The following is a 26,564-nucleotide window of genomic DNA, read 5'->3' on the forward strand; positions in this document are numbered from 1 at the left end:
GCTAGTGTTTGTAGAGTGGATCTGGGCTAAATAGTTACCTGCTTGTATGTAGATAGTGGGGTTTCTGACCCGTATTGAACGAAAGAGTAGGTTAAGCATAGCGGTGTTTCTCTTCTGTACAGACAGGATGGACAGGAAGGGTTGGGCCTTGTGGCTTATCACTGAACAGTTGTGGTCCAGGAAATCAAGGTGTGGTGGGAGCCCTGGTGGCCAGAAGTGCAGCTGTTGGGGGCGGTTGGGGGGGATTGGAGAATTGGGGATTGTTCCTAAAAATGTCTCCCACTGTGAAATTTTAATTCTAAATATACTTTGCAATTGGTTTACATTTTAAAGGCTGTCTCTGCAAGAGAAAAAGGCTAGAGATTTACTTCTTTAAAAATGCAAGTTTAGTTCTTCACTTAGTGAAGAACTTTGTGGACGTTTTTAAACTCCAAGGAGTTTAAAAAGAGGGGGAAAAATTGAATAACTCAAAATTTAACCCACTCAACTTCACAAATAGACAGCAAGCTCCCTGAGGAGAACAGGAGAAATCAAGTGTGGAGATTCTGGGTCAAGCCATTCTATTTTATTTTTCTAAGATAGAAGTGGGCAAAAAATAGTAGTAAACTTTCAGTGCAAACCTCTGATCTTTTTCAAAGTGTTAGATCTGGCAGAAACCTCGCCCGCTCAAGAAATTAAAGAAAAACATGGTGTATTTTACTCACCCCTTGCCCATTTCCTTGTGTTCAAGTTCCTCAGAAATAGGCCATGTTTAAAACTCAAGCTTGCAATGGCTTAGGCACTGATCCAGCAAAAGCTCCACACATGTGCTTAACATTAAACATATGAACGATCCCACTGATTTTAATAGGGCTGCCTATATGTGTAAATCTTGTGCATAAGGGTTTGCAGAATTGAGGCTCAAGTCAGGACAAGCACCTTTGACGTGTATAACGAAATATGGTTGAGAAGCAACATATGCTGTTTTGTAGTAAACTGTTAACTGTGTAGAAATGGGCAGAACTCCAGCTGGGCTACATGTCTGGTGCGCTGCAAAGTGAAAGAAACACTTCTGCTTTTATTTAGGCTATATATTCAAATGACATTTATTTCAATGGCTGATCCCACAGCCGTGTAAGAACATTCAAATATATTTGAATCACACATTCAGATAAACAACTCTGTTCATCTGAATGTGAGCTCAATCACAGACCTCATTTAAAAGAAGTCCAAGGGCAAAAAACTGTTACTGCAATGGTAGGAATGACAGGGACAGATCCTCAGCTAGTGTAAATCAGCATACATCCATCGAAGTCAATGGAGTGCTGTTGAGTTACACCAGCTGAGGATTTGGCTTGAAGTTTCTAAATGCATAGAAGATAGATAATCCAAAGCTAGGTTTCATACCGCAACTGTAAATTAGCCACATTGCACATACATATTAAGGCAAAACAGTTAACACAATATACAGGCATACAAATGTACAAAGACTCAGAGTTACAGTAGCTGTGGAAGCCTTAACATTCAAATTCCTTGACTTTTGTGCATTTCAAAATATTAACCAGAACCACACTGATGCAAGGTGTTTTGCATCTCCTCTTTATTGTGCTTCTTTAGACATAGTATTGGTCAAAGGTCACATCCAGAAAAATCATTGTAATAGACTAGCTAATTATTGCTGCATTTGCCTCTAGGCCAGAAGGGTAGTGAGTTCAAATCCTGCACTGGGCCTTGGGCTCAGCTGCAATGATAGCTCTCTAGTGTGAGAGGGGAAGGGGCCTCTCACTGTTAGTAGTGCTCTCTGATGAGACATTAAACATGGATCCCTTCTGTCCATCTGAGATGTGCAAATTAAATATCCCATGGCACTTTTTGAAAAGAGGAGGAAATAACCCTGGTGTCCGGGCCAACATTCCCTCCCTAGAAGGCTCAGTGAATAAACAGTAGACCCTTTACTGCTCCACATGACTGGAGCATTCGGTGAGCTGTAAATCTGTGCAAGGAACTGAGCCAGCATTTAAAGGGTGAATAGCTGCTAAGTGAATAATTAAGAGAAATGAAGGATAACAAAGGGCATATGAACCAAATTGGGGTAAGAGCAATCAAAGCATTGACCCTGGGAAATGTGTGAAACAGACATTGAAATACCATGTGTAGACATCCACAAAGGCATTAACACTTATTAGTGTTAATAATTATTATTGCTGTGCAGATATCAACCCACGTTCCATTCAAACAGCAGCTTAAACTGGCCCATAGGGTTGTTTGCTCAACAGGAGTGGGGTTTCCAGGCATCATCTCTAGACACATTGACACCTTTCCCCTCCTGATTAGCAGTGATTTCACCCATATAATAAACGCTACAAATTGGCAACAAATAAATAATTGAAAAAAGCCTGCTTGCATCCAAAACCTGCTCTTTTGAAGAGCTGGTTCAGGGAGCCGGACAATTTCTATGAACCTGTCTGATGAAGCTGGGTACTTGTCCCAGCAGCATTAGAATTAGACAGATCAACTAGCATTTTCAAAAGTGGACTAGTGACTTTTGGGTGCCCAACTTGAAATACTATAAATGAGCCTGATTTTCAGGACATTCTGAGCGCTCACCCTCTGACAGTCAGGCCGTTCCAGGGTATTTCAGGTAGGGCACCGAAAAATTTGGGACACCCAGACTCACAAGACACGTATGAAAATTTGATCCTGAATTTCTGGGGAGAGTCCAGAATGCCTGGTGGGAGGGAAATGAGACTCTGGCCCAGTCTAATAGTGAACATCACAAAGTTGGATGATAGTTTATAAGGATCTACGTGACACAAAAGGAGAGGCAAAGTCTCTCCAAATGCGTGATCTGGGAGAATGGAAGACAGGAAAAGGTAGAGGTCACAGCATTCAGTGGGCACATGTGCCAGGCTGAGGTATCAGATTGGGAAAGTCTCCTGCAATAGCCAGCCCACAGCCTGTCATTCGGTCTTCACTTGCTAAGAGTCTTGTGTGATGGTCTTTCCTGTATTGCAGCAGGGCACCCTGATACAGCCAAAAGGATCCTCAGTAGCCACTGCAAAGCTGGAGAGCATTTTCCCCAGCTCTCTTCTGTAACCTCTCCACAGCTCACTGGGGATGACACCTATCCCTTTTCAAGGTGAACATCATTTTCCAGTAGCAGGAGGGCAGCTGTCCTAGTTGTCTTTTGCATCCAGCTAAAAATAGAAAGAACGTTCATGTCTCGTCAACATGATTCACGTGTTCCAGCGTTCATCAGCTCAGCTGGTGACACTCAGGCCAAAAGCCCAGGGTGAAGAGAAAGAGCGTGCATGCCACAATTAACTGGATTTGCTTCACTGAGTTACAGCAGCTGTGGCTGTGTGCTCTCATGTTACCCTCAAATGGCTTACCATGAAAAAAATCCTGACAAATGACTAATCATCCTTTCTGTAGACAACCCATAATCTGATAATGATTGTCAGCAACGTTAAAATCGGGTCTGGGATCTCCATACTACATCATGCCCCCTCACTGCACTTTGTTTAAAAATACAGGGCCAAATTCTCTGCTGGTGCAAATGGGCAAAACTATACTGACACCAATGAAGCTGCACCCATTTATACCAGCAGAGTTTGATCCATGGAGTTAAATGCTCCACTAGATTAAAATAAACGACTCCTCCTAATGGTCCCTAATTAATGTTAGTGTAAAATAAAATAATAGCTTGCTCTTTTATAATCTCTCTTCTGAAGGTCTCAAAGGATCACCTGTGTCAAAGGGACTTCTCAGAGGAGTAAGGGTTTGCAGCATTAAGCGCTTAAAACATTTCATTACTACCAGACTAGACGAATGCTTTTACTTCTGTTAGTAATAGGGATGACTGGGAGAGCCATTGCGAATGAACTGATTCTGTAAAGCAGCAAATAAGAGAACAAACCCACGAAAAAGCAAAGAGAATACGTTTTGGCATTTATAGGTTAATTTTATTTATGGTAAGACTTCAGAAGGAATCAATACAATTACAGAGCCAGATCCTCTGCTGGCACAAAGCAACTTAGCTCTACTGAATCTCCATTGAAATCAAGAGAGCGATGTCAATTCACACCAGCTGAGGATCTGACCCACAGTGAATATTCTGTAAAATGAATGAAGTTTAATACTGTGAGACTTCACGACAGCCTCTGCTCTGAAAACTGAGAGGAGGAAAAAAGCCACCACTTTTGTGTGTTTATAATGTGTGCAAATTAGTTTGGCACACGTCAGGGGTATTTCTCTTGGCATGGAGAGTCATACTGGTAACTTTCCAGTCCTTCAGAATCACTATGGAACTTTTGCAGTCTGCGCCCCAGAGTGCATGTTATCCTGGACTGTTGAAGTCAATGGGAGTCTTCAGATTGATTTCACTAGGCTTTGGATCAGGCTTTTGATGATTTGACTTTTAAATGCATCTAACCCTAACCCTTTCTGGTTTTTGTATGCTTCCTAGCTGCACAGCTGTTGTCTCTGGTAAACTGATTTCTGGCTTAGGCAAGTCTCCATCACCCTATTCACTCCTTTAGGGGTTGAAAAGTCTATTTGGATATGCATCAGTAAATAAATAGAACAGGCTTCCCTTAAAACAGCTTGTACTTTTTAAATATCAACATAATTCTAGATCAGGATGACCCAGATATTCAGTTAAATAACATTAAACCATTCCATCATTAGGGAACTATACTTCACAGTCTTGGTCTTGTCTCTGCTTGGTTGAGACAAGTCTGATGTTGGCTGAAAATGTATTTAACAACCCCGGCTACTTCCTTATCTTCCGATATAAACCCTCTGCGTTCGTTGCTAAATGCCCTAGTGGTTTATTTTATCCTTTGGAATGTGTTCTCCCTTCCTCCCTCCCGGGTACAGAGTGTAGACATGAAGATGGCTTCTATGTAACTTTCTGGTCACCACAATTCCTAGTACCTGTTGGCACTGGAATATTTTTTTGACACAAAGCATGACGAGGTTGAGGGAGGCCTCCATGAGCCATTCATACCTTTTCTGTTTCCCTCCGGATTAGCTCCTGCATCTCCTCCTTCCAGCCCATCAGCTCCACAAACATCTCCACCCCACTGATCACATCTCCCAGCAGGGCCACATCATTGTACTGCGGCTGGTATGCAAATGGTCCCACCAGGTCTCGATTGATCAGCACACGAGGAATAGAGCTGCGGACTGCATCTGCCAGACTGGCAAAGGGCTGCACCTAAAAAATCCCCCCCCAAGGAGCAAAGAAACAGAGAGCTTCATCCCAGGAGTGGAGGCAGCAGGGGAGTCCATACCCCACACAAAATGAATTCACTGCACTCCACAAACTGAACCTTAGGGACTCAAAATGCAGGGTCTCAGAAGGCTCTACCACACCAGGGGGCCCAAAACCTCGCAGCCTGACTCTTCCATACTACACAGACCCTCCATTTAATACCAAAATTTACACTGCATCTCATAACCTGGACAAGCTGACTGAGAGGAATATCCCAGACAAAAGCTATTATCTACTGTACCCCCTGCTGGCACATCATTGAATTGGCAGAGGGCATCCCTCCACCAGAGTCCACCCCAGTTATTACTGATACCTCCTCAAGTATCCACAAAGTATCAGTTATTACTGATACCTCCTCAAGTATCCCCCTCATCTCTTCCACCCACAGAGGTCCATCCCCACATCCTTACCCTGAGCTCCATGGACCTTGTCTAGCTGCCTTCTGTTTCCATATACCCACACACAGAGTCTGAGCACTCTGCTTCTCACCCTGTGTCCTCAAATTCCTCTCTTCATTTTCCTGATGCCTGAATCGCCCCCCCCGTTCCCCCCAACGCCCTGTTCAATTTTGCACTATTTCCCCAAGTCCCAAAGTGCTGAATCCCTGTAGCCCTCTCATGATCTATGTCACAGACCTCGAGGGAGGTTCCAATGATAAAGAGCACGTCTGCCATGGGGAAATCTGTCACATGCAGGAAGAACCGGCGTGGGAGCTCCTCTCCAAAGAACACAATGTCAGGTTTGATGAGTCCAGTGCAGACTGGGCAGTGGGGGATTTTGTCTGCCATCACATCTCCCTGAAAGAAGAAAACCCATCAGCAGCCACATGGTTTACCAGGCAACACGGCAACTCCACCATCACATCTTCCATCCATCCCACAAGCACACATGGGTTTGCCATCATATCACATTGTAACAAAACAAAATTTGTTCTGGAACAGGAACCTTGTCTCTTGGCCATGAGGACAAGGTAACTGGCCTGCAAACCCCCTTTGAATTTGCTTCTGTTGTCTCTGTGTTGATGCCCCCATAATTGCTACTCACCCTGAAGTCCTCACCCGGGTAGGATCTCCGACAGACAGTACATGTCGCAGTGGCGAAGGTGCCATGAGCTTCCACCAACTTATCAAGAGGGATCCCAGCAACTTGAACACAAGATGGAGAGAAGATCAACTCAGTACAAGGAAATTGAACCTACTGGCCCCAAATTCATCTCATGTTTCAACAGCCCCATTCTCGTATTCCACCCCCCCGCCCCTTGTCTTTTCCCTGCAGTCCATCAAGGAGAGCCAGGAAGAGAACACTCACCTCTTTCCAGCCCATCGATGTTCTGGGTGTACAGACGCAGAAGGAGCCCCTTGTCATGCAGGAGTCGCAAGAAGTAATGGGAGTAGTTGGGCCTGTAATTGCCAGGGTACAACTCCTTGGCCAACGTGAAAAAGGGCTTAGGATTGTGGAAGAAGTAGGCAATTTCAAAGATGGCTTCTGGATAGGGAATGTTGTACTGCTGAAGGTTACTGTACAGGCCACTCCCAGGAGACCTGCAGAGGGGACAAAGGGGCCTATCAGTCAGAATGCCACAGAAAACAAACCCAGCACAGGTTTCAGAGTAGCAGCCGTGTTAGTCTGTATTCGCAAAAAGAAAAGGAGTACTTGTGGCACCTTAGAGACTAACCAATTTATTTGAGCATAAGCTTTCGTGAGCTACAGCTCACTTCATCGGATGCAAGCACAGATGTTTCTAAAGAAACCGACCGCTAGAGCGTGACATATGACACCTCTCAGAGAGAGAATGACCAGATTCTTGAGCCCTATCTAGTTGCTTTCTGCAGCTGAGGCAGGGCAAAGGAGCCTTAAGTGGGCAGCTGAGGATTTCCCTTGCATGTAAGAGGAGCCCCTCAGGTGATGTCAAACTGGCATCGCTGGCTCTACACCACCCAACTCCAGACCCCCTGAGGCATGTTCAGGATCTGCTGAGGATGGGAAGGGCCACAGCAAGTGCACTGTGCTGCAGTGATCCTGGGCTGCTGGAGTGGCCCCTGTTTCAACTCTAGCTTATGCCATGGCCATACTGGCTCCTGGACAGCCCCAGCCCTGGGGAAGTGCAGAGGCGAAACCAAGCAATAAGCACAGCTCAGCTGGGCCTGAGGATCTGGATCAAGGTGTCATATGGAGTCGGAGCTGCTGAAGGGAGCACTAATCTTAACTGTGGCATTGTCCAAGCAGGCCAGGGAAGGAGAAGCAGCAGACATGGTGATTTTTGAATGAAGTCTGGAATGCTGCTGGCATGCCACAAACTAGCACTAATGAGAGGGTGGTGGTGATGCCTGGAGCTGGGATCAGTACCCCCAGTACTAGTGAGAGGGAGAGGAATGGTGAGTGGCAGACCCCTGCTGTTACCTAGGTTTGGAATATCATCAATTCCAGCTCTGGCATGGCTCCAATAGGCATCTGTGAGAGGGGTGAGGTGTTACCTAAAATCTGGGATGCCGCTGGGGGTACTGATCCCAGCTCCAGCCATCACTACCATCCGGTGACACTCCTTCTTCTGAATTAATTCTGCCACGTCCTGCAGAGTGAGCTTCCGGTTCCCACTGCCGTCTCCTCCTCTGCCGATCCCAAAAAAGCCTGCGGCAGCAGTGGATAAGGAGATCGGTCTGGCCCCCTGGATCCTGCTAGGAGCAGAAAGGAAATGCAGCAGGTAACAAAAGGACTCAAGCTGCTCAGATGGAGAAAAACATCCCAAGTGTTTCCTAGGAAGCCAGGAGCTGATCTTTCAATTGCAGGTTCATGTGCTATTGTTCGGTAATTGAGACGAGAAAACATAGTACCAGTTAGTATGAAGCCCCCAGCAGCACAATATATTCCTTTGCACTTACAGCCCCTTTCATACGAGGATATCAAGGCACTTAACAGACATTTATTATCTATTGTTTTATTGTGCTAGCATCCAGTCCTGGACCAGGACCCCATTGTGCTAGGTGCTGTACAAATGCAGAACAAAATGTCAGTCTCTACCCCAAAGATGTTTTCAACCTAAATAAGACATTAAGCCTCACAGCACAATCATGGGTGTACTTGGGTGGATTATAGACAAGGCTCTGGCGTTAAAGGATCTTTGAATCTCCAAATTAGTATACGATTCCCCTTGGCTAATGCACACGGGAGCCCCTTTTGCATCCTGATTGGCAACCAGAAAGCACTTAGGATTGTGTTTTCATGCTGCTCTGACAGGGCTGCCCACTTTAAGGACTGAAGAAACCTCGGCCCTCCCTGAATCCCATCCAGGATCCCCTGCTTAGTAGAGTCCATGTGCAGATGGCAGAAACCTAACTGAATCACTGCTCAGCCTTAAGTGCGGAAGAGGAAATGAGAATCTACAATCCATCACATGAGAAGACTATTACCCCAAACAACCTAAGTGATGTTTGCTCATCCAGGGTGTGACGCTGCAGTCCATATGATTTTATTAAAATATGTTAATGATCTACTGAGTGTGGTCATCCTATTTGTATGAATGTATCATTCTTGTATCTGAAACTAGAAATATGAAATATAACTCTGAGGTCCTATTATAATTATGCAAAGTATGGACCATTAATGGTGGTTTGGAATCTTGATGGCTCCCATTAACCAGGACAATTGACTGTGGATGGCTCTGTTTACTTGCAAGCCTTCCTGTGAGTCAGGCCAGGAAGAATGAAGGCTTGGGGTCTCACAGGACATGTGACTGTGTCACCTGGTACTGGAATCCATCTTAAACTTGGTGCTTTTCCATTTAGAAGGAGGGGTGGGGACTCAGAGAGACAAAAGATTCCCGCCTTGTGCCAAAGCTATAAAAGGGGGTGGAACAGAAGAAAGGGAGCTGTAGTCATAAAAAATCCCCTAGCTACCACCTGAGCGGGAACAAGGACTGTACCAAGGGAAAGGATCGGGCCCAGACTAGGAAGGAGTCCAGTCTGTGAAAAAGAGCTTATTGGAACATCTCTGAGGGTGAGATTTCATCTGTAACTAGTTTCTTAAATGTATTAGGCTTAGCCTTGCATGTTTTGCTTTATTTTGCTTGATAACTTACTTTGTTCTGTCTGTTATTACTTGGAACCACTTAAATCTTACTTTTTACACTTAATACAATCACTTTTGCTTATTATTGAACCCAGAGTTAGTGACTAATACCTGGGGGAGCAAACAGCTGTGCATATCTCTCTATCAGTGTTATAGAGGGCGGACAATTATGAGTTTACCCTGTATATGCTTTATACAGAGTAAAACGGATTTATTTGGGGTTTGGATCCCATTGGGAGCTGGGTGTCTGGGTGCTAGAGACAGGAGCGCTTCTTAAGCTGTTTTCAGTTAAGTCAGCAGCTTTTGGGGGACGTGGTTCAGGTCTGGGTCTGGGTTTGCAGCAGGCTGGCATGTCCGGCTCACCAAGACAGGGTTCTGGAGTCCCACGCTGGCAGGGAAAACGGGCTCAGAGATAGTCTCAGCACATCAGGTGGCAGTCCCAAGAGGATCTCTGTGACCCAACCCGTCACTCAGGGCACTGACTCTGATCAGGGCAAAATCCAGACATGAGACCAGAGCCCAGAAGTTCTTGGTGACTCCTAGTGGTGGCAATTATTAGGTCACAGAATCACTGAATGTGGCCTCCATGGGTTGGACACTGTCTTCACAAGAGCATGGGCTTTTCAGCACAAGACTACATGTCCCATCTCTAGCAGTGGCCGATATTTCTCTTCAAAGCCTCTTTGCTGTTTGATCCACTCACAAAGAGTTCCCAGGGCAGCAGATACTACACCAGTGTGGTTCGCAGAGACAGAGAGCCTGTGCATTTAGATGGTAAACACTGTTCTCATCTTCAAGCTCTCAGCATTCTCTACAGTATCTGGTGAATTTAATTATAACAGCCTCATCTCCTCCTTCCTGGGAGTGGGTATTTCTGAGACAGTGAGAGAGTTTGATGAGTCCATGAGATAACAGAGCCTTGGTTTGTGGAGAATTATCAGGATTGTGCTCGAGAGTAACAGGGAACAGCATGAAATGAGAAAACAGTCGTACCTTGCTCCACAGGCAATTGCCATCTCTCCATGGCATTCCAGAGGCTCCCTCTGCAGGGAAGTTCCACTTGTGGGGATGAAGCCAGATCCCAAGGAAGCTAAGGGAAGATTTCTGCCCCCCATGGAGCCAACGGGCCTCCTGGGATGATTTCTCTGACTGCATATCCAGAGATTCCTCCAGGCTGAAACAAAAGATAACAACCTAGACCAGCTGACAATGGTCCCTTAGAAAGGCAGAGCCAGGGGTGACCGATTTAAAGAAATCTATCCAGAGTTATAGCAAGAACAGTCAGCTCTGTGCATTTACCAAGAATTATGGCATTACAAGTGACATCCCTCTTACATGCAGTGTAGCTGTCGCCATGTTGGTTTCAGGACATTAAAGAGACATGGTGGGTGAGGTGATACCAACTTCTGTTGGTGAGAGAGACCTGAAGAGGAGCTCAATGTGGCTCAAAAGCTTGTCTCTTTCACCAACAGAAGTTGGTCCAGTAAAAGATATTACCTCCCTCACCTTGTCTCTCTATCACTCTTACATCTCATCTAAAAGAGGGCACCTCCAACACCACTCCTAACACCACACTTGGTACAAGCAAAGCTGGTAGCTTGGCATGCCATGCAAAGTCAGCGCCTGGCTCTATCACTGAGAACCCCCTGAAAAGCCTGAGTCTCAGGTGAAAAGCCTGAGACCAGCCAGGTACGGCTACAGATTTAACATCCACTCTGCCATACACCGTATGTCACTGACACTGATCTCCCCCAAACTGCCAGCAAGCTCCCCGCCCCACACACTCCAAGCTCATTTACTGCACTTGGCTCTCCCCAATCCCCTCTGAACTCTGCTGCCCAATCCACTCCGCTCTCCCCCAGGCACCTCTGAACTTTGCCAGCCAACTCCCCCTGCCCTTCCCCTCCCTCTCCTCGGAAGGCTTCCCAAATCCGCCTGCCCCCCGCCCCCGGAATATGCTGCTTACCTGTGAATCCCTGAGGACTCGCCGCAGGAAACACATTTCTACGAGCCGCGACTCTGAACCGTAACCCCGTCCCCAGGCTCATGCCCCTGCCCGGGCCCTGCCGCAGAAAGTGGAGGCTTGGGCGATGTGGACGCGAACGAGGGAGGCTGCTGTGGCTGCTTCCCTGCTTTTCCCTTTCCAGCCCCCGGCGACTGGATAAGCGACTGTCTAGTTGCCGGGCGCAGGGCCCCCCGGTCACTGTCTCCTGTGTCGCCCCGGGACTCGCTGCACTGGTGACCTGGAGGCTGGAGAAGGGGGATCTAGGGCACAGGGCAAAGCACCTGGGTGCTCAAGGTGGTCCGGAGCCAGGCAAAACAGCTGAAAGGCTTTACCACAATGTCCGTAATAGAAGAGCACACCGCAGCTCACAGGAGCATAACCAGAGCTTGCATTTTCATAGTTGCTGTCACTTAGCTGTCCCTTGTACAAACTGTGTATAGAGGGATCATCCACTGAAATGGAGTAGAGCACAGCAAGCTTCATCTCTAGCTACACTATACAACAGTGTTTTTAGGTCAAGGAATGACTATGATTTTATTGCGAGTCTTGGGGTATTTCAGCAGTCCCAGCTGCTGGAGACAAGTGATGAGGGGAAAATTCGGCTTTAAAATCAATCAAACAAACAAACACATTTCTAGCCCTCATGGTAGTGGAGAAAGGCTTGAAAATCTGACCTGAGAGCACCCTAAAGGCCCCAAAAGCAGAAGGCAACTAAAAAGAAACCAAAATGGTGTGTTTTCAATCTCATGATTTTGGGGGCCCAGCTTATGGTTTTCGAACATGTACAGTTGGCAATATCGAATATAGGTCCAGCAAGAGGTGATATCCTGAAGGGGAAAGTGTCCAGGACATTGTAATTCACACCAAATCTTTCAAAATGTGCCATGGATCTTTCACGATAATGCGTGCGCTGAACCTTGATGTTATCTAATCTAAAAGGAGACAGCTCCAGCAATTGGGCACTGTTCCTACCATTCAGATATCAGTGTTACCATTCCTAATTTAGGCCTGAAATTAGCCAGCCTATTGATCCATTTATCAGTGCCCCAATAGCTCCCCTTGCATTGGTTCCCATCTATTTTATCATCCACTGAAATTAGTCAGAGATCCCCACCTGCAATTCTACTGCTGAGCCATCATTTTCCCACTGTAAACCTGTGTATTTGATTATTCCTATGTGAAATTGCTGCACCTCATTTTACTGATTTTATGCCATTTTTAAAATTTATTTAGCTCTTACTCTATTTTAATTCGGTCATACAACAGTATTTGCTGCCCTTTCAAGCATCTTTGTATTTGTCCACGGCTGTCATTAGTGTATTCTCCCCTTCGTCCATTGAGTTGTTAATAAATGCACTAGGATTTCCTCCTTTTTAGCAAAGGAAGGGACAGAGGACAAATCAACTAACTGTCTCTGTGTGGTCATCTCCCCAAAAGCTGGGGGAAATTGGAATTTCAAGTAAAACAGTGTAATTTGTTTATTTTAGTATGACTTTCAATTATCTTCATGGTAATGGTTGGCCTTCACAGCAGGGTACCCATTGGGCAGGGATAGAAGATGAGAATGTGGTCCTTTAGTGATGTGCTTAAAGTGGTCTGAAAACAGTGGGGCTCTAGCATTATCTGGAAGCAGCAGCTTTGGTAAGGCTGCACGTACAGGGCCGCCCTCAGCAGCTCAGCTTTATTTTTTTTAGGGGGGCAGGTCTGTGACCCCTTGTCTGTTTGCACTGGTGGGTGCACCGTCCTTCAGGGGCTTCTGAGAAACATTGCTACCCTAAACAGAACCAATGGGGGCTCCAAACCGATACAGTGCCGAGAGCCCCAAACCCGTGCAGTGAGATGGTCCCGGCTGGTCTGGAGATCTCCGAAAGGTCGGGGCGCTGGGACACACATGGCATCCCCATGCCATGGCGCCCCGATGCACCGCACTGGGCGGACGAGCCACGAGTTAGCGTTGGCCAAGAGCAGTTGACGCAAGGCCCTGAAATGGCGGCACGTGGAGGAGCTGCTGACCGTGATGGTGCTGGGAGGGGAGATGGGCTGGGGGGATGGAAACACCCACCCCGTTGGCTTGGGCTGCCTGTGTCCCCCCGAGCCCGCGGCATGTTCCCTGGGTCTGGGGGGCGGGGTGGGGTCAGAGCCGCTCCAAGCAGCTCCATCACGGCTCGGCGCTGCAGGGCCTAGGCCTAGGCCGCGCCCGTTGCCATGGCTACCGGCCAGCACCCCTACGCTCGCGCCAAGCCATCAGGCCCAGGCCGCGCAGCGGCTCCTCCCCGTGGGGGGCGGGGTTTCGGGGCTGCACTACGCGGGGCCATACGGTACCCACCATGCCGCGCGCGCGCGCACGCACGCACGCGACGGGCGTTCGTTACCGGAAGTGAGTGTGCATTTCCGGCGGTAGTGGCGGGGTGGCCTGGACGCCTGCTCCTTGGGGTCCTTTCGTCTCGTTCCCCCCCCCCGCCCCGGTCTCACCCCCGCCCCGCCCGCCCGCCCGCCGCCATCATGAAGGACGTGCCGGGCTTCCTGCAGCAGAGCCAGAGCTCCGGGCCGGGCCAGGCCGCCGTGTGGCACCGCCTGGAGGAGCTCTACACCAAGAAGTGAGCCGGCCGGGGCGCCGCGGGCCAAGGGAAGCCGGCCGGGGGGCCCCGGCACTGGGGGGGAGGGCGGCTCCCTGGTGTAGGGTGGTCGCCTGGGGTGGGATGGGGCCTGGCGGCCGCTGGGTGCAGGGATCACGCTCTGCCCCGGTGCTGGGAGGCTGGAGCGCTGCTCCCATGAGCTGGTGTTGCGGGGGGGGGTCTGACCCCCCCCCCCGGGGGAGCAAATCCTGCACCTCTGTGCAGACCCACCCCACGCCCCTGTGCACGTACTTGGGGGGTTGAGTGCAGCCTCAGACGTGCACCTTTGCTCCGACATCTCCCCTGGAAATGGGTTACGCTGTGGGGGTTCCCAGACTGAGGATTGGGACCCCAAAGTGGGTCGTGACCCCAATTTAATGGGGTCGCTAGGGCTGGTAGTTAGACTTGCTGAGGACTCGGGCTCCAGTCCCCCCTCCTGGGATCGTGTAATAACTTTTGTTGTCAGAAGGGGGTCACGGTGCAATGAAATTTGAGAACCGCTGGGTTCCATGAAATGGTGGTACTCAAGAAATACAGTCCCCCTCGTAGTAATGCCATCCAGTACTCTTTAGTTAATGTTCTATTGAAGAGACAACTTTAACTTAAGAGCCACACTTATCTGATACCTTTTAACCTATAGTAGCTACAAAAAACACCTAAGATAATTATAGCCAATTTGAGATGCTTTTTCAGTTTTATTTTGTTTGACCGCACTTTATGCATAGTCAGTTTCATTGTTTCTCTGTTAGTGATTTGTTTCTCTGTTGGCCTTGTTCACAGCAACAACAGAGAAATATAAGAAAATATGATTGCTGAAATTACAAAAATTGTCACAGATTGAGAAATGCATGTAGAACATGAAACCATGCTTGAACTTTTTAAAAATAATTGACAGGTTTTTGAAATAGGCAAGAGATTGGTGTTTCCCTGTGACTTCTTGCTGCCTGTTTCTTCATGTGTAAGATGAGGAAAGTAATATTTTCCCTTGTAGGATGTTTTGAGGGTTGATCCATACTACTTATGTGCTATGAGAGCTTTTGAAGAAAGCTGCACTCAATTTTTACTATCCCTCTGAACTATACATGAGGAAAAGGTTGAACACACATTTTTTAACTGAAGTCTAGTCTAGAATAGTTATTAGCACCAGGCTGCTGGTCCTGGCCAGTTGCGGTCTTTAACTTTTTCAGAACTAGTGCTGAATTGAGTCATAAATGATCCTTTATATTGGTCCTTATGGATTAATTGAAATTAGTTTTATAATGTTTGTCTCTGTATTTCAGTAGGTGGCCGTCTGATAATTTTGCTTATTGTACTAATGTTTGCTGATGCTAGGGGCCTCTTTGTTTTTGTATTTTCAGACTCTGGCACCAGCTGACTCTGCAGGTGTTGGACTTTGTGCAGGACCCCTGCTTTGCTAAAGGAGATGGACTCATCAAGGTGAATAGGTTGATTCTTAAGCAAGTGTCAGTGCAAAGATGACATTGTGAACATTCTTGGGCTGATATAAAATAGGTGTGCAAAGGCCTGCCTAAATATTGTGCAATCGGAAAATATGCTTTAAAACTTCCTAACCACACCCCATCTATTTGGAAGGGTCTGAATATGTATTAAAAATGTCAACAAATAGATACAGTTTATTAGTATTAGAAGTTTATGGATTGGATCTTATATGCAGGCTTTGGGCATAATTTGACCATGTTTTACAAACATTCTAAAGCTTGAAATGGGTTAGATTAAAATAATGGCGCTGTAATGTGAGGAATGGAATGAGATGAGTTTCAGGTCTTCACAGGTCTTAGTTTGGTTCACCTGTGTTTTTTTAAAAAGGCTTTTCTTCAGTCTTGGCAACAAAGGGATTAACAGTGTGTGTGCGCAGAGTGGTTTTCCTGAGAGTTCACAAACTCAGGTATCAGTGCAGATTTCATTCCTCTCTTCCAATTTAGGCATGGCATCTTTAAGAATGCAACACACAAATATCTGAACTTACATGAACCTAGGTACTCCTGTGATTCATTTCTGCTCATTTCCCTCTTCTTTGCATTTTTATAACAAATTATGATTCACTAAAAAGACATTGACATCTGTGAGGAAAGCCCAGAGAGTTTGGACATGCTCTGCATGTTTCAAGTGGGGTGTGTAGAGAAGCCTGAAATAGCTAGGCTTTTATTGACTATATGGCTACTTAGTGGATAGCGACCCCTCACAACAAAGAGGTGTAAACAGACCTAGGTAACCCCCTCTTGGTAGAGACTAGTCTTGTCTCATGAATCTATTAACTGGTGAATCACTCTCCACAGTTGGGAGGAGATCCTGGAGACTGGTATTCATAAGATGAGCAATTTTTGGCTTCTGTAATCTATTGTCAGTACATTTTAAATTTCTCCACCTATGGGTACAAAACTACTTTGAGGGAGGAGTTTATATGCAATAATGGGCAAGTTGCCTATTTCACTAGAATGAAATATTCTGTCACTAACTGGCTGTCACAATTTTTTTTTAACCGCCTACAGCTTTATGAGAACTTCATCAGTGAGTTTGAACACAGGTGAGATTGACTACTTGTACATATGTTTGTAGCGTGTGCACTCTTAATTTTAACTGTTCTGATGCTGTGTTGCTCATTTCAGGGTGAATCCTTTGTCCTTGGTAGAGATCATTCTTCATGTAGTTAGACAGATGACAGGTGAGTAACTTTTCTAGTATTAATGGTGACTTTTTAGGACTATTAGGCCTACAATTTAACTGGCTGATGGCAACAGCCAAAGCTTCAATGTGAAAATGAGGCAACCGGTTTGCACAATATTGAAAGTAAAAAGCATAAACTCATAGAATTTTACAACTAATGTTGAAATTACTGCTGCAGAAGGGACCTTGCTGGAGAGAGGGCTGATGCATATGGAGCCAGATCCTCAGCTGGTGTGAATCAGCATAGTTCGTTTACTTCAGTGGAAGTATGATGGCTTTTACTGGCTGAGAATCTGGCTCTGAGTTCTGTGCAGCCAGTCAAGGATTTTCTTGTGGTAGGTTAAAATATTCTGCTGTTTGGATCCTTAATATGGTTTCCTCCTTCCTCCATGTTAGATCCTAATGTGGCCCTTACTTTCCTGGAAAAGACTCGAGAAAAGGTATTTGTGAAATCCAAGTTTTTTCCTATTTGGCACAGTTAAGTAAAATAGCTGCTGCATTTTGCATGTATATGTAGGTCTGTGCTGGTAGATATGTTTATGTCTGTGTATATATTGGAGAAGGCATATTCTTCAGTTCATACAATTCACTGTGAACAAGCCAACATGGATTTGGGAACACAGCAAGAAACACAACCTAAGTAAGTCCGTAGTTGCCGTGTGGCTGGAACAGTTATGTTTTTCTGATGTGTAACTGTGTTGTGGTTGCAGGTGAAAAGCAGTGATGAGGCTGTGATTTTATGTAAAACAGCCATCGGGGCTCTGAAGTTAAACATTGGCGACCTACAGGTCACAAAGGTGAGATTATGTTGGCGTTTAGGTTCTGTCCATTTGAGTGTACTCAGTTCCTCTGGATGCCCATTATTTCAGCACTTGCTTAGCCTTTAGAGGCAGCCCCTCTCTTTCTGTGTCTGTTGTTGAATTTTGTGAATTTAAGTTTCTGAAACCTCTCTTAGGCAGCATGGGCAGGTGTCTTGGAAATCCAGCTCTATTTGGAAGACTGGAAAGTGTTTGTGTAGTTCTGATAACACTAGAAGTAATAGCCAGTGTTATTCCTTTAGCTGAGATGCTAGTGGCATATACTTCTAGTGTATGACTATCACCACTAATGACCCATATGGAGCCAGATCCTCAGCTGGTGCGAATCAGCAACTGCCTCTGCGAAGGGCTAGAAAAACCCTTGAATTAACCCTTCTGTGTCTCCGAGTGCAACTTAGGGCTGGTTCTACGAATTTAGCATCATGAATGTGGTTTGGCAAATAGCTAAGAAGTACGGTATATCTCTATTTAGCTTCTTGGTTGAACTTTTTTGGGGGGCTTACTGACCTTATTATAAGTGGGGATTGGAGTATTTGGGTAAGAGGGAACCCACTTGAACAGATGTTTTTTTCCAAGGGAAGTTGTGGAATCCCTATCATTGGAGGTGTTTTAAGAACAGGTTGCACAAACGCTGTCAGGGATGGTGTAAGTTTACTTGATCCTGTCAGCGTGGAGGGCTGGACTTGATGACTTCTCGAGGACCCTTCCAGCCCTACATTTCTATGATTATTAGGCAAAGTTACGATACATTATTTTCACCAACGTGAGCTGAATGGGGATCCCTCAGTTGTTTATGCTTTAGTATCAATAGAAATATGAAGTTTCAAGAGTTAGGAAGTGCACTCACTGACCAGTGTTTGTAAATATGAGTGAGACTTTTTGGGAGAAAGGGAGTTGTTTGCTTTGTTCCAAATGCTGTTACTAATGTTCTCAGCTGCACTCTCATCTTATTCACTCTGGATGGGATTTCTGTACCAAATATGTGAATATAATTTGTGATAAGCTGTAAATTTCAAGACTAACTAAAATAGTGAGTGGTGGAGGTGAAAGGTACAGGTGTGTATAAAATGTCTGTGTGTCAAGAGTTGGACTTTCTCCTTTCTTTAGGAGACCATAGAGGATGTTGAGGAGATGCTGAACAATCTCCCTGGGGTGACATCTGTTCACAGCCGTTTCTACGACCTTTCCAGCAAATACTACCAGACAATTGGGAATCATGCCTCTTACTATAAGGATGCACTGCGGTTCCTGGGCTGTATTGATGTCAAGGATCTGCCAGGTAAGTCTGCCTCCTTGTGCCAGATATAGGGAACTGTAGTTTCCATGTTCATTCAGTCCTGGCCTATTCCACCAGTGTAGTCCAGCTGTAGACATGCAGGGAAGTCCAGCTTTCCTCAACATTGCTGTATTATATAACTCCATCATTAACCTACTAGAGTCCACCCAGAGAGATGAATTCTGCTTGCTCATTCATCTCAGGGCTACTGTGTACCCAAGATGTATGGGGGGTGGGGAGACTGTCAGTAAGGTAGGGGAGAGTAAATGACCGTTTCCCAACTCTTCTGATCTCCTTTGCGTCACTGGTATGGTACGTGATGGTATTCCTCTGAATTTCCAACCGGGGGGGCCTCTGCTGCAAGCAGATCACTGAGGTGGTCAGTGACCTCAAGTAGTTCAGACCCTCAGGCTGCACTGGAGTGGATTTCTGTCACACACTAATTCCTGCAGCCTCCAGTATTGGCATGGAACTGCATTTCACATGGATTAAGATTAGATTTGATCATGTTTGCAGTCTTGAGTAAATGTGGAGTTGATGATGACTAAAAAATCTGAAAGAGATCATATACACATACTGAAAGAGGGAAGGAGCAATAGGGTTGAAGCTGTCGCTTTACACACACTATTCTTCCTTGCAGTGTCAGAGCAGCAGGAGAGAGCCTTTACCTTGGGGCTGGCAGGACTCCTAGGAGAAGGAGTTTATAACTTTGGGGAGCTGGTAAGTAGACTCTGGGTTGTCTCAGCTGTTGAATGGTGGAAATTGGTTGTAGTCTGTCAATAATGCTGTCCTGCCTTATTTATCACAGCTCATGCACCCTGTACTGGAGTCCTTGAGAACCACTGACAGACAGTGGCTGATTGACACACTTTATGCCTTCAATAGTGGTAATGTAGAGAAATTCCAGGCTCAGAAGACAGCCTGGGGCCAGCAGGTGAGTGAGTGATGTGGGAAACAACACAACTTCATAGTGCCCTGATAAATGCATAGACATCTGCTAGAATAATAAAATAATGTGGGAGTACAAAGGGACAGATAAGGATAATATACAATCCAAAACTCTAGTTTTCCTGACTTCCATCCATGTAAAATCTCCATAACGTTTCTAACAGCACCTTCCCACCATAACTAGATTGATTAGAATAAATATATGAAGGTAGATATAAAGGATGGAAGAAAGAGAAGTGTCTTTTGTAACCAAGGAAACGAGCAGATTTCATGGGGTCTCCTGAGGCTCTTGCTATGCCAATCTAACTTACCTGGGACACTTAAATATCATTATGAAGGTACTATGGAAAACACTAAAGAGTGCCTCTCACATTCCCGGAACACCTGCAAAATAATGATTGTCAAATACTAATATTTCAGTGATTATGGAGGAAGCTGTCAATATGGCAATAGCTCCCAGAGATCTTTATTGTCCATCTAGACAGCCCTTAGTTAAGGACCATGATTTTGCATATCATGCAGAGGATAGCATTTAACAGTACACCATCTCCTTGTTACCACTATATGGAATGGTCAGCCAGTACTGGGTTTGAATCCGGGGCTTTTTAGCACAGAAGCAAGACAGAGGAGAGAGTGTTTACCTTCTGTGTGATTCGTTTCTAGTACATAGGATGTAACTTAAGAAGAAGAAGAAGAAACAAGAAGAAAAATTAACTTTATTCATAGACAGCTGCTTAATGTTTTTGTTATCTCACAGCCAGACCTGGCTGCAAATGAAGCACTTCTCCTGAAGAAGATCCAGCTGCTGTGCCTCATGGAGGTAAGCTGCAAGCTGAGACCCTGATAGGGCACCCCCCTTGTCAGTTGGATAGGTCTGGAAGGCAGCCCCATGATTAACTTCCCTGTAGTGTCCAAGTAGATTGTTTGTGAGTTGAGAGCTGTGTACATGTGCTTTCAGTCTACTGCTCTCTTATATAGTTGCTCTTTAGATGTAAATCACTAATGGCAGCATTACATGATTTTGCCTATTGGTGGTGCTCAAAGACAAGTGCTGCTGAAAGAAAGTGCCAGTGAATACTAGTAAGAGACAGCAAGAGCCAAAAAGATTGTTTTCAAAGACAGCATCTGAAGGGATGGTTCTTAAAGCATGTCCCAACATAACTTTAGAGCTGCTTAAAGAACAGCCCAAATTCTCGCCTGAAATGGATAAGGGTTGAAAACCCGCCTCATGCAAGGAAATCCTTTAACATCTAAGACACAGAAATTCTTGTCCTGGCATTCCGTCCATGTGCAAGGCCTGGTTTCATTGTCACCAATGGGTATGCGGAGTCTTATGACACTAACAATCTCTGACTCACTCTCAAAAGCTGCAGTTTTGACAGGCTGACTTATACTTCAGACGGAGCTTAGTTAATTGTTTTACACATGAAGTGCTTCATTATGAGAGAGTCTAGTGCAGTGTTTCTCAAACCGTGGGTTGCGACGTGCAAGGCACTGGGTTGCCTTGCTCTGCTCAGCACCGCCGACCAGGCCATTAAACGTCCCGTCGACGGTGCTGCCCAGCTAAGGCAAGCTAGTCCCTACCTGTTCCAACACCACACTGTGCACTGGAAGCAGCCAGCAGCTGGTCTGGCTTCTAGGCATGGGGCTCCTTCCCCGGTCATCGGCTCCGCACTCCCAGCCAATGGGAACTGGTGGTGGGGGAGATGTGCCTGCAGGTGAGAGTCCCACGGAGCCAGACATGCTGCTGGCCACTTCCAGGGCGCAGCGCAGTCTGCGGAGCCAGGACAGGCGGGAAGCCTGCCTCTGCACCCCGGCTGCACTGCTGACTGGGAGCCACTGGTGGTAAATCTGCGCCCCAATCCCTTGCCTCAGCCTTGAGCTCCTGGAACCCCTTCCTGCACCCCCAACCCCCTGCCCCAGCCCTGAGGCCTTCCCACACCTCAAACCCCTCATCCCCAGCTCCATTGGGTCGCGGGCATCAACAATTTTCTTCAATTGGGTCCCCAGAAAGAGTTTGAAAACCACTGATCTAGCGGTCCTTAAGCACTTGCAGTTGTGCCAATAATGTGACGTGGATGGAGAATTTCCATCTTCAGGATTAGAATCTTTCTTTGAGCAATTGTTTCCTAGGGAGCCTACTGTTTGGAGAGGTAGATGCAGGAAACTGACTGCTACTTACTTTACCGTCTTTAATAAAGCAGTCTTTTTCTAAAAATAGAGGGAGAGCTAGCTGCTGTTGGCCCTTTGTTATCAGAGCCTCTGATTTTCACAGGTAGAGATGAGGTTTGAGTCTGCAGGTACATCTACACTGGAATAAAAGACCTGCGGTATGACTGCGGCCAGCCCAGGTCAGCTAGCTTGGGCTTTGAGGTTAAAAACAGCTGTGTAGATGTTTAGGCTTGGGGTGGAGTCTGGGCTCTAGGACCCTCCCCCTTGCAGGGTCCCAGAGCTCGGACCCCAGCCTGAACATCTGCAGAGCAATTTTACGCCTCTGCAGCCTGAGCCCCCGAAGCTAAAGTCAGCTGACCTGGGCCCGCCATGGGTGTTTAATTGCTGTGTTGGCATACCCTGTGGCTTCTGGAGGACAGTACTAGGGAGACGCCATACATCTTCGGAGAAGAAGTCTGAAGAGTGCTGAATTTCTGCTTGCCTTTAGATGACTTTCACCCGACCAGCCAATCACAGACAGCTCACTTTTGAAGAGATTGCTAAAAGTGCCAAAGTCACCGTGAATGAGGTGAGTTGTGTTAATGCTAATGATGACAATAAGTAACTTGCATGTGAAATTCCTAACAGTATCCGCTGAATAGGTTCATTTCTATATGTTGTAAATAGTGAGGAAAAGAAATTCACCGCATTAATGTTCACAAATTAACTGCGAAGAATCCTCTGGCTGTAGAGGAAGAATGAATTGCCATCTCCTGCCCTCTGTCTCAGATACAGGTGGCTCTTGCGTTCCTTAGTAGAACAAGCTTGCACAGTTTTAATTCCTGTGGTTCCAGATGTTTGTATAGAATGCTGCCCCGCTTGGTCAGAGTGATCTGTCGTGGAGATAGTTGCCTTGCGCCACTCTTCAGTTTAGTTTTGTCGTGTGGCGAACAGTAGTCTAATGACTGTTTATAAGATAACTCAATTTAAAAGAATTGGGAGTCTGGGAAAAGTGACTGGTTCTTAATCCCTTTTTCTTCTCTTCAGGTAGAACTGCTGGTGATGAAGGCTCTCTCAGTAGGGTTAGTAAAGGGCAGTATTGATGAAGTGGATAAGAAAGTGCACATGACTTGGGTCCAACCGCGTGTGCTGGATTTACAGCAGGTAATGTCAGCTGAAATACTTAACCAATGTTAACTCACCTTCCTTTCGATCGGTGATTGGCCTGAATACTGACATGAGAGCTGTTAATAAGATTGTAGTTCTCAGACCTTGACTCTGCCCATTTCTTGCAGTGGTTTGGAGAAGAGTTAGCAAAGGTTCCCCCTCCAGAGGAAAACACTATTTGAAAAGTTCTCTTGTAGTGCTTAACCTTCACAAAATAACAAGACCTTGATTTCAACCCAGATATCCATAACTAAGCTTTGCAGTTGTACTCGCAAGCCTTCCTTGGGAACATGATGGATGGAATAAGTGTCTTTGAGATTCTGAGAATAGGGCCATGCAAACAATAAGCACATCACACATGCGCACTTGTGTATATAAATTGACAGAAACTTGGGTTAACGTAACAAGTTTTGCTTCATTAAATTTAAGGTTTCAGATTAATAACTATGCCATTGTTGCACATTCTCTATACCTGAGACCTTGCATCTAACAGGGAATGACTTTGGAAAAAAGGTTAAGAGCTAAATAGTTTCCCAGGGTTGGTACCTCATCATTTGGGGCCTATGACCTATTAGTAAATGCTATAGATAACAACACTGCCTGAAGAGGGGGATGGGCTAGAAGACCTTATGTCTGTACCATCCCTCACTTCCATGATTAATTAGTTTTTCCCATAACAAACATGTAACAAGAAGGTGTTAAGAACTCTTTGAATAGCTTCTCCCAGATATTAAAAACCTTTAAACCATGAAAAACACTTGGTTGGGGAGAGGGAAATAATGTTGGACTTTGCTTTGAGTGAAACTGAAATGCACACTGCTGTCCTAATGACACACTATCACAGCTGATGGACTGCTTAATTTTACAAAACTTAAAATTATTCTCCCTTAAAATTTCCTCCCTTCATTTTCTAAAAGCTTTCTCAGAAACCCACATACTTAGAATCTTGGGGTCCTGTCACACCATATCTTGAAGTCAAGTTTGGGATCTTAATGTCCCATGTTTAGGGCCCTACCAAATTCACAGTCCATTTTGTTGAATTGGTAATTTTGTTGAATTACCCATGTTGAATTGGTTTCACTCTTGATAGTGCTTTTCCTGGGGCCCTGCCTGTAATCAGTCCCCTTGGCTTTCATGTTCCATCTTTAAATGCAATGGATGTGGTGAGAAATCTTCTGCTCCAAATTAGTTGAATTCAGTGTGCAGCATGCCTGGTCTCACTCTAGTGCCCATTCCTGGGCAGGTGCAATTGCTTTTCCCCTTCTATGTCCAGGCTCCTAAAGCTGTTGTGGATTTGCTTTCCAGATCAAGGGGATGAAGGACCGTCTGGAGTTCTGGTGCACAGATGTGAGGAGCATGGAAATGCTGGTGGAGCACCAAGCCCACGATATCCTAACATAGAAGACTTTGCACTGCCTGAGCGAATAACTCTTGCTGCTGCTGAAGCTGGTGGTGCTCAGACCACTGACTCTGTACAGAATTATATTAAAGGGGGGACTAGGGGAGGTTGGGAAGAACTACTTTTTGATGCTTGTACAGAGGAGTAAGTGGCCTTTACTGTGTAACCCTTTGGTGCTTAAGTCAGGAATTCCCTGTGCGCCAACGGTCTGCTGGCACTGACCATAGGAGCTCCTGTCCTACTGTCACCAAGGGGGATAAGGGCTCCGTAATGGTGGTTGAATCAGTCTTAGTGTCAAACTATTGCACTGGAGGGTGCTGGTGGTAGCTACATGGTAGAGTCATTAGCCCAGTAGATGGGTGCTTCTGTCCTAAACTGTGCTAGAGAGAGAGATGCCATATTCCCACTATCAGGCATTGCTGATGTGGTGATTGGACTTTGGGGAGCAAGACTTTCTCACCAGTAGCCCCTCCTCCCAGCAGCCCAAAGGCAGCATTACCAAGACACCCCACCCCCACAGTTGGCAGTAAAGGGAGCTGCTCACCCCATCAGTGGGTTTGCCAGGAATAAAATCATTAATTTAGTGCATTTGGTTTTATATCCTTTTTGGGTTTATTCTCGTCTTTCATGAACACTTTATTGTGAAGTGTGGTGCAGCAGTATTGCTGGAATAAACTTCTCTGCCTTCCCTCTTCTACAGTTCTGTTCACGTGCTCTTGTGCTAACTCTTGGGTTGTGTCCTGTTTAAGGGGGAACTTTACAATCTAACTGAATAACGTAAGATCGTACACAGCATGCCAGGTGTAGTCTTCATTACAGATCAATACATCTGAACAATGAATTGAAACATTGGTGACTGCCAAGAGCAGCATCCAAGGTCCTGTCTTGTTAGGAGCTGTGTTTCTGACACGTTTCTCAACATCTCTGACTCTGTCACCCGTACTCCCGTGGAGTAGCAACTTTCTGTGAGGAAAGGTGACAGAACCAGGCTGCAGGTAATGAACGTTTTTCTAATACAGCTTTAAGCTTCATTGCTTTGGTTTAGTCTGCCTGTGTATTCTGGCACTGTCCATGGCTATTAGACCAGTGTTTAGTGAGTCACTTTTCCATAGTATTCCTAGTAGTATGGCAGGCTTGGGTCTTTCATGAGGGTGGTGTATTTTTCATACAGCCAGGAGAGAGAGCTGGTAAAGGGGCCCATGACCGGTCTATTTGAAAAAACACCTTTCTTGGGAGGAGTTGGAGAAGACCAAGAGTCAGCTACTTCAGCTGGGGGAATGAACAGCGCAATTGTGGGGGTGGGGTACAGGTTCCACATCAAGGAGATGGTTGCCTGCTGCCCTTGGCTATGATAGCACAAGCGCCAAAGGAAATGTGGCATGTGAGCATAAACACTAGTCAGGCTGATACCCAAGCAGGTCTTTAATCTCCGCTAGGTGGCTGGTGCTCTTTTGGGTGCGGCACTGACATCAGTGGTTGGTGCTGCAGACAGCAGCTGAGCCCCTTTTCCACCCATCAGTTGAACAGATGGTGTCAAATGAAAAATAAATGGTAGTCACAAACTTCCAGAAAGCTTTATAAAGTAAGCTTTAAACAGTAAGATCTTATATTCTTGCACCATGTGCTTGGGACAGTATCCTAGGACTGGCTTATTCTGAAAGCTGGCATGCTATTCACCAGTGCTTGCGCCTGTATTTCATCAAAGTATAGACATCAGATTTCTTCACCACGCAAAGGCTCCAGCCAGCACAGTGGGATTTCCTACGGTTGTAGCTCTGCATATGGTCTTCAAGTCTTTCCTCACACTCGTGACAAGCGTACCACAATATAGGGTGCATGTCAGTGCAACAATGGTGAACAGAGGTAGAGAAGATCTGAAGGTGTGAGACTTGATTAGATGTCAGCCTACACCAGTTTCTCCTGTGGAGTTTGTAGTCTGGTCATAAAATGACTTAATCCTTTTTACTCTGACCTCTGTGTTTAGTTCAATGACCTTGCCTGGCAGGGAATTCCTGCATAAATAGCATTTCCTTTGTTATAGGTTCTAAATTATTTAATTTCAGCATGTGGCCCTTTGTTTTCACATCTACCATCATGTTCCCTAGCCACCCCATTCTGTCAAACTCTATTTGGAGAGTCTGTGACTCCTCCCTTGTTTTAGCAACTGAAATAATTCTG

General features: G+C 45.9%; 2 protein-coding genes across 3 annotated transcripts; one reads left to right on the forward strand and one right to left on the reverse strand.

The window, feature by feature from the left end:
* Positions 1-658: 658 nt before the first annotated feature.
* Positions 659-11,660, reverse strand: SIRT3 (sirtuin 3). Of its 2 annotated transcripts, none has more exons than XM_084631130.1 (8): positions 11,289-11,660; positions 10,316-10,496; positions 7,732-7,932; positions 6,566-6,798; positions 6,302-6,402; positions 5,893-6,054; positions 4,991-5,200; positions 659-3,176 (listed from the first exon to the last, which is right to left on the reverse strand). In XM_084631130.1, the coding sequence occupies exons 1-8, from the start codon at positions 11,368-11,370 to the stop codon at positions 3,156-3,158; spliced, it is 1,191 nt and encodes a 396-aa protein (XP_084487256.1). In that variant the 5' UTR covers positions 11,371-11,660; the 3' UTR covers positions 659-3,155. The 2 variants fall into 2 exon arrangements, with proteins under 2 accessions (XP_084487256.1, XP_084487257.1); XM_084631131.1 differs by having other exon boundaries at positions 661-3,176; positions 7,732-7,929; positions 11,289-11,657.
* A 2,106-nt stretch (positions 11,661-13,766) lies between these two features.
* Positions 13,767-25,085, forward strand: PSMD13 (proteasome 26S subunit, non-ATPase 13). Its single transcript, XM_084629846.1, has 13 exons — positions 13,767-13,924; positions 15,301-15,379; positions 16,453-16,487; positions 16,570-16,625; positions 17,024-17,067; positions 17,338-17,424; positions 18,553-18,724; positions 19,362-19,441; positions 19,530-19,655; positions 20,427-20,489; positions 22,329-22,409; positions 22,868-22,984; positions 24,293-25,085. The coding sequence occupies exons 1-13, from the start codon at positions 13,830-13,832 to the stop codon at positions 24,386-24,388; spliced, it is 1,131 nt and encodes a 376-aa protein (XP_084485972.1). The 5' UTR covers positions 13,767-13,829; the 3' UTR covers positions 24,389-25,085.
* Positions 25,086-26,564: the final 1,479 nt, after the last annotated feature.

Source organism: Lepidochelys olivacea, assembly GCF_965140295.1.
Source record: "Lepidochelys olivacea isolate rLepOli2 genome assembly, chromosome: 6".
Taxonomy (NCBI): domain Eukaryota; kingdom Metazoa; phylum Chordata; order Testudines; family Cheloniidae; genus Lepidochelys; species Lepidochelys olivacea.

Excerpts from the sequence above, each read along its gene's own strand:
- SIRT3 (XM_084631130.1), bottom strand. The coding sequence starts at position 11,370 with ATGAGCCTGGGGACGGGGTTACGGTTCAGAGTCGCGGCTCGTAGAAAT. Across the intron at positions 6,403-6,565 it reads CATCGATGGGCTGGAAAGAG|TTGCTGGGATCCCTCTTGAT; the intron begins GTGAGTGTTCTC and ends CTTGTGTTCAAG. Across the intron at positions 3,177-4,990 it reads TCCGGAGGGAAACAGAAAAG|CTGGATGCAAAAGACAACTA; the intron begins GTATGAATGGCT and ends TTCTATTTTTAG.
- PSMD13 (XM_084629846.1), top strand. The coding sequence starts at position 13,830 with ATGAAGGACGTGCCGGGCTTCCTGCAGCAGAGCCAGAGCTCCGGGCCG. Across the intron at positions 17,425-18,552 it reads GCGACCTACAGGTCACAAAG|GAGACCATAGAGGATGTTGA; the intron begins GTGAGATTATGT and ends TCCTTTCTTTAG. Across the intron at positions 18,725-19,361 it reads TGATGTCAAGGATCTGCCAG|TGTCAGAGCAGCAGGAGAGA; the intron begins GTAAGTCTGCCT and ends TCTTCCTTGCAG.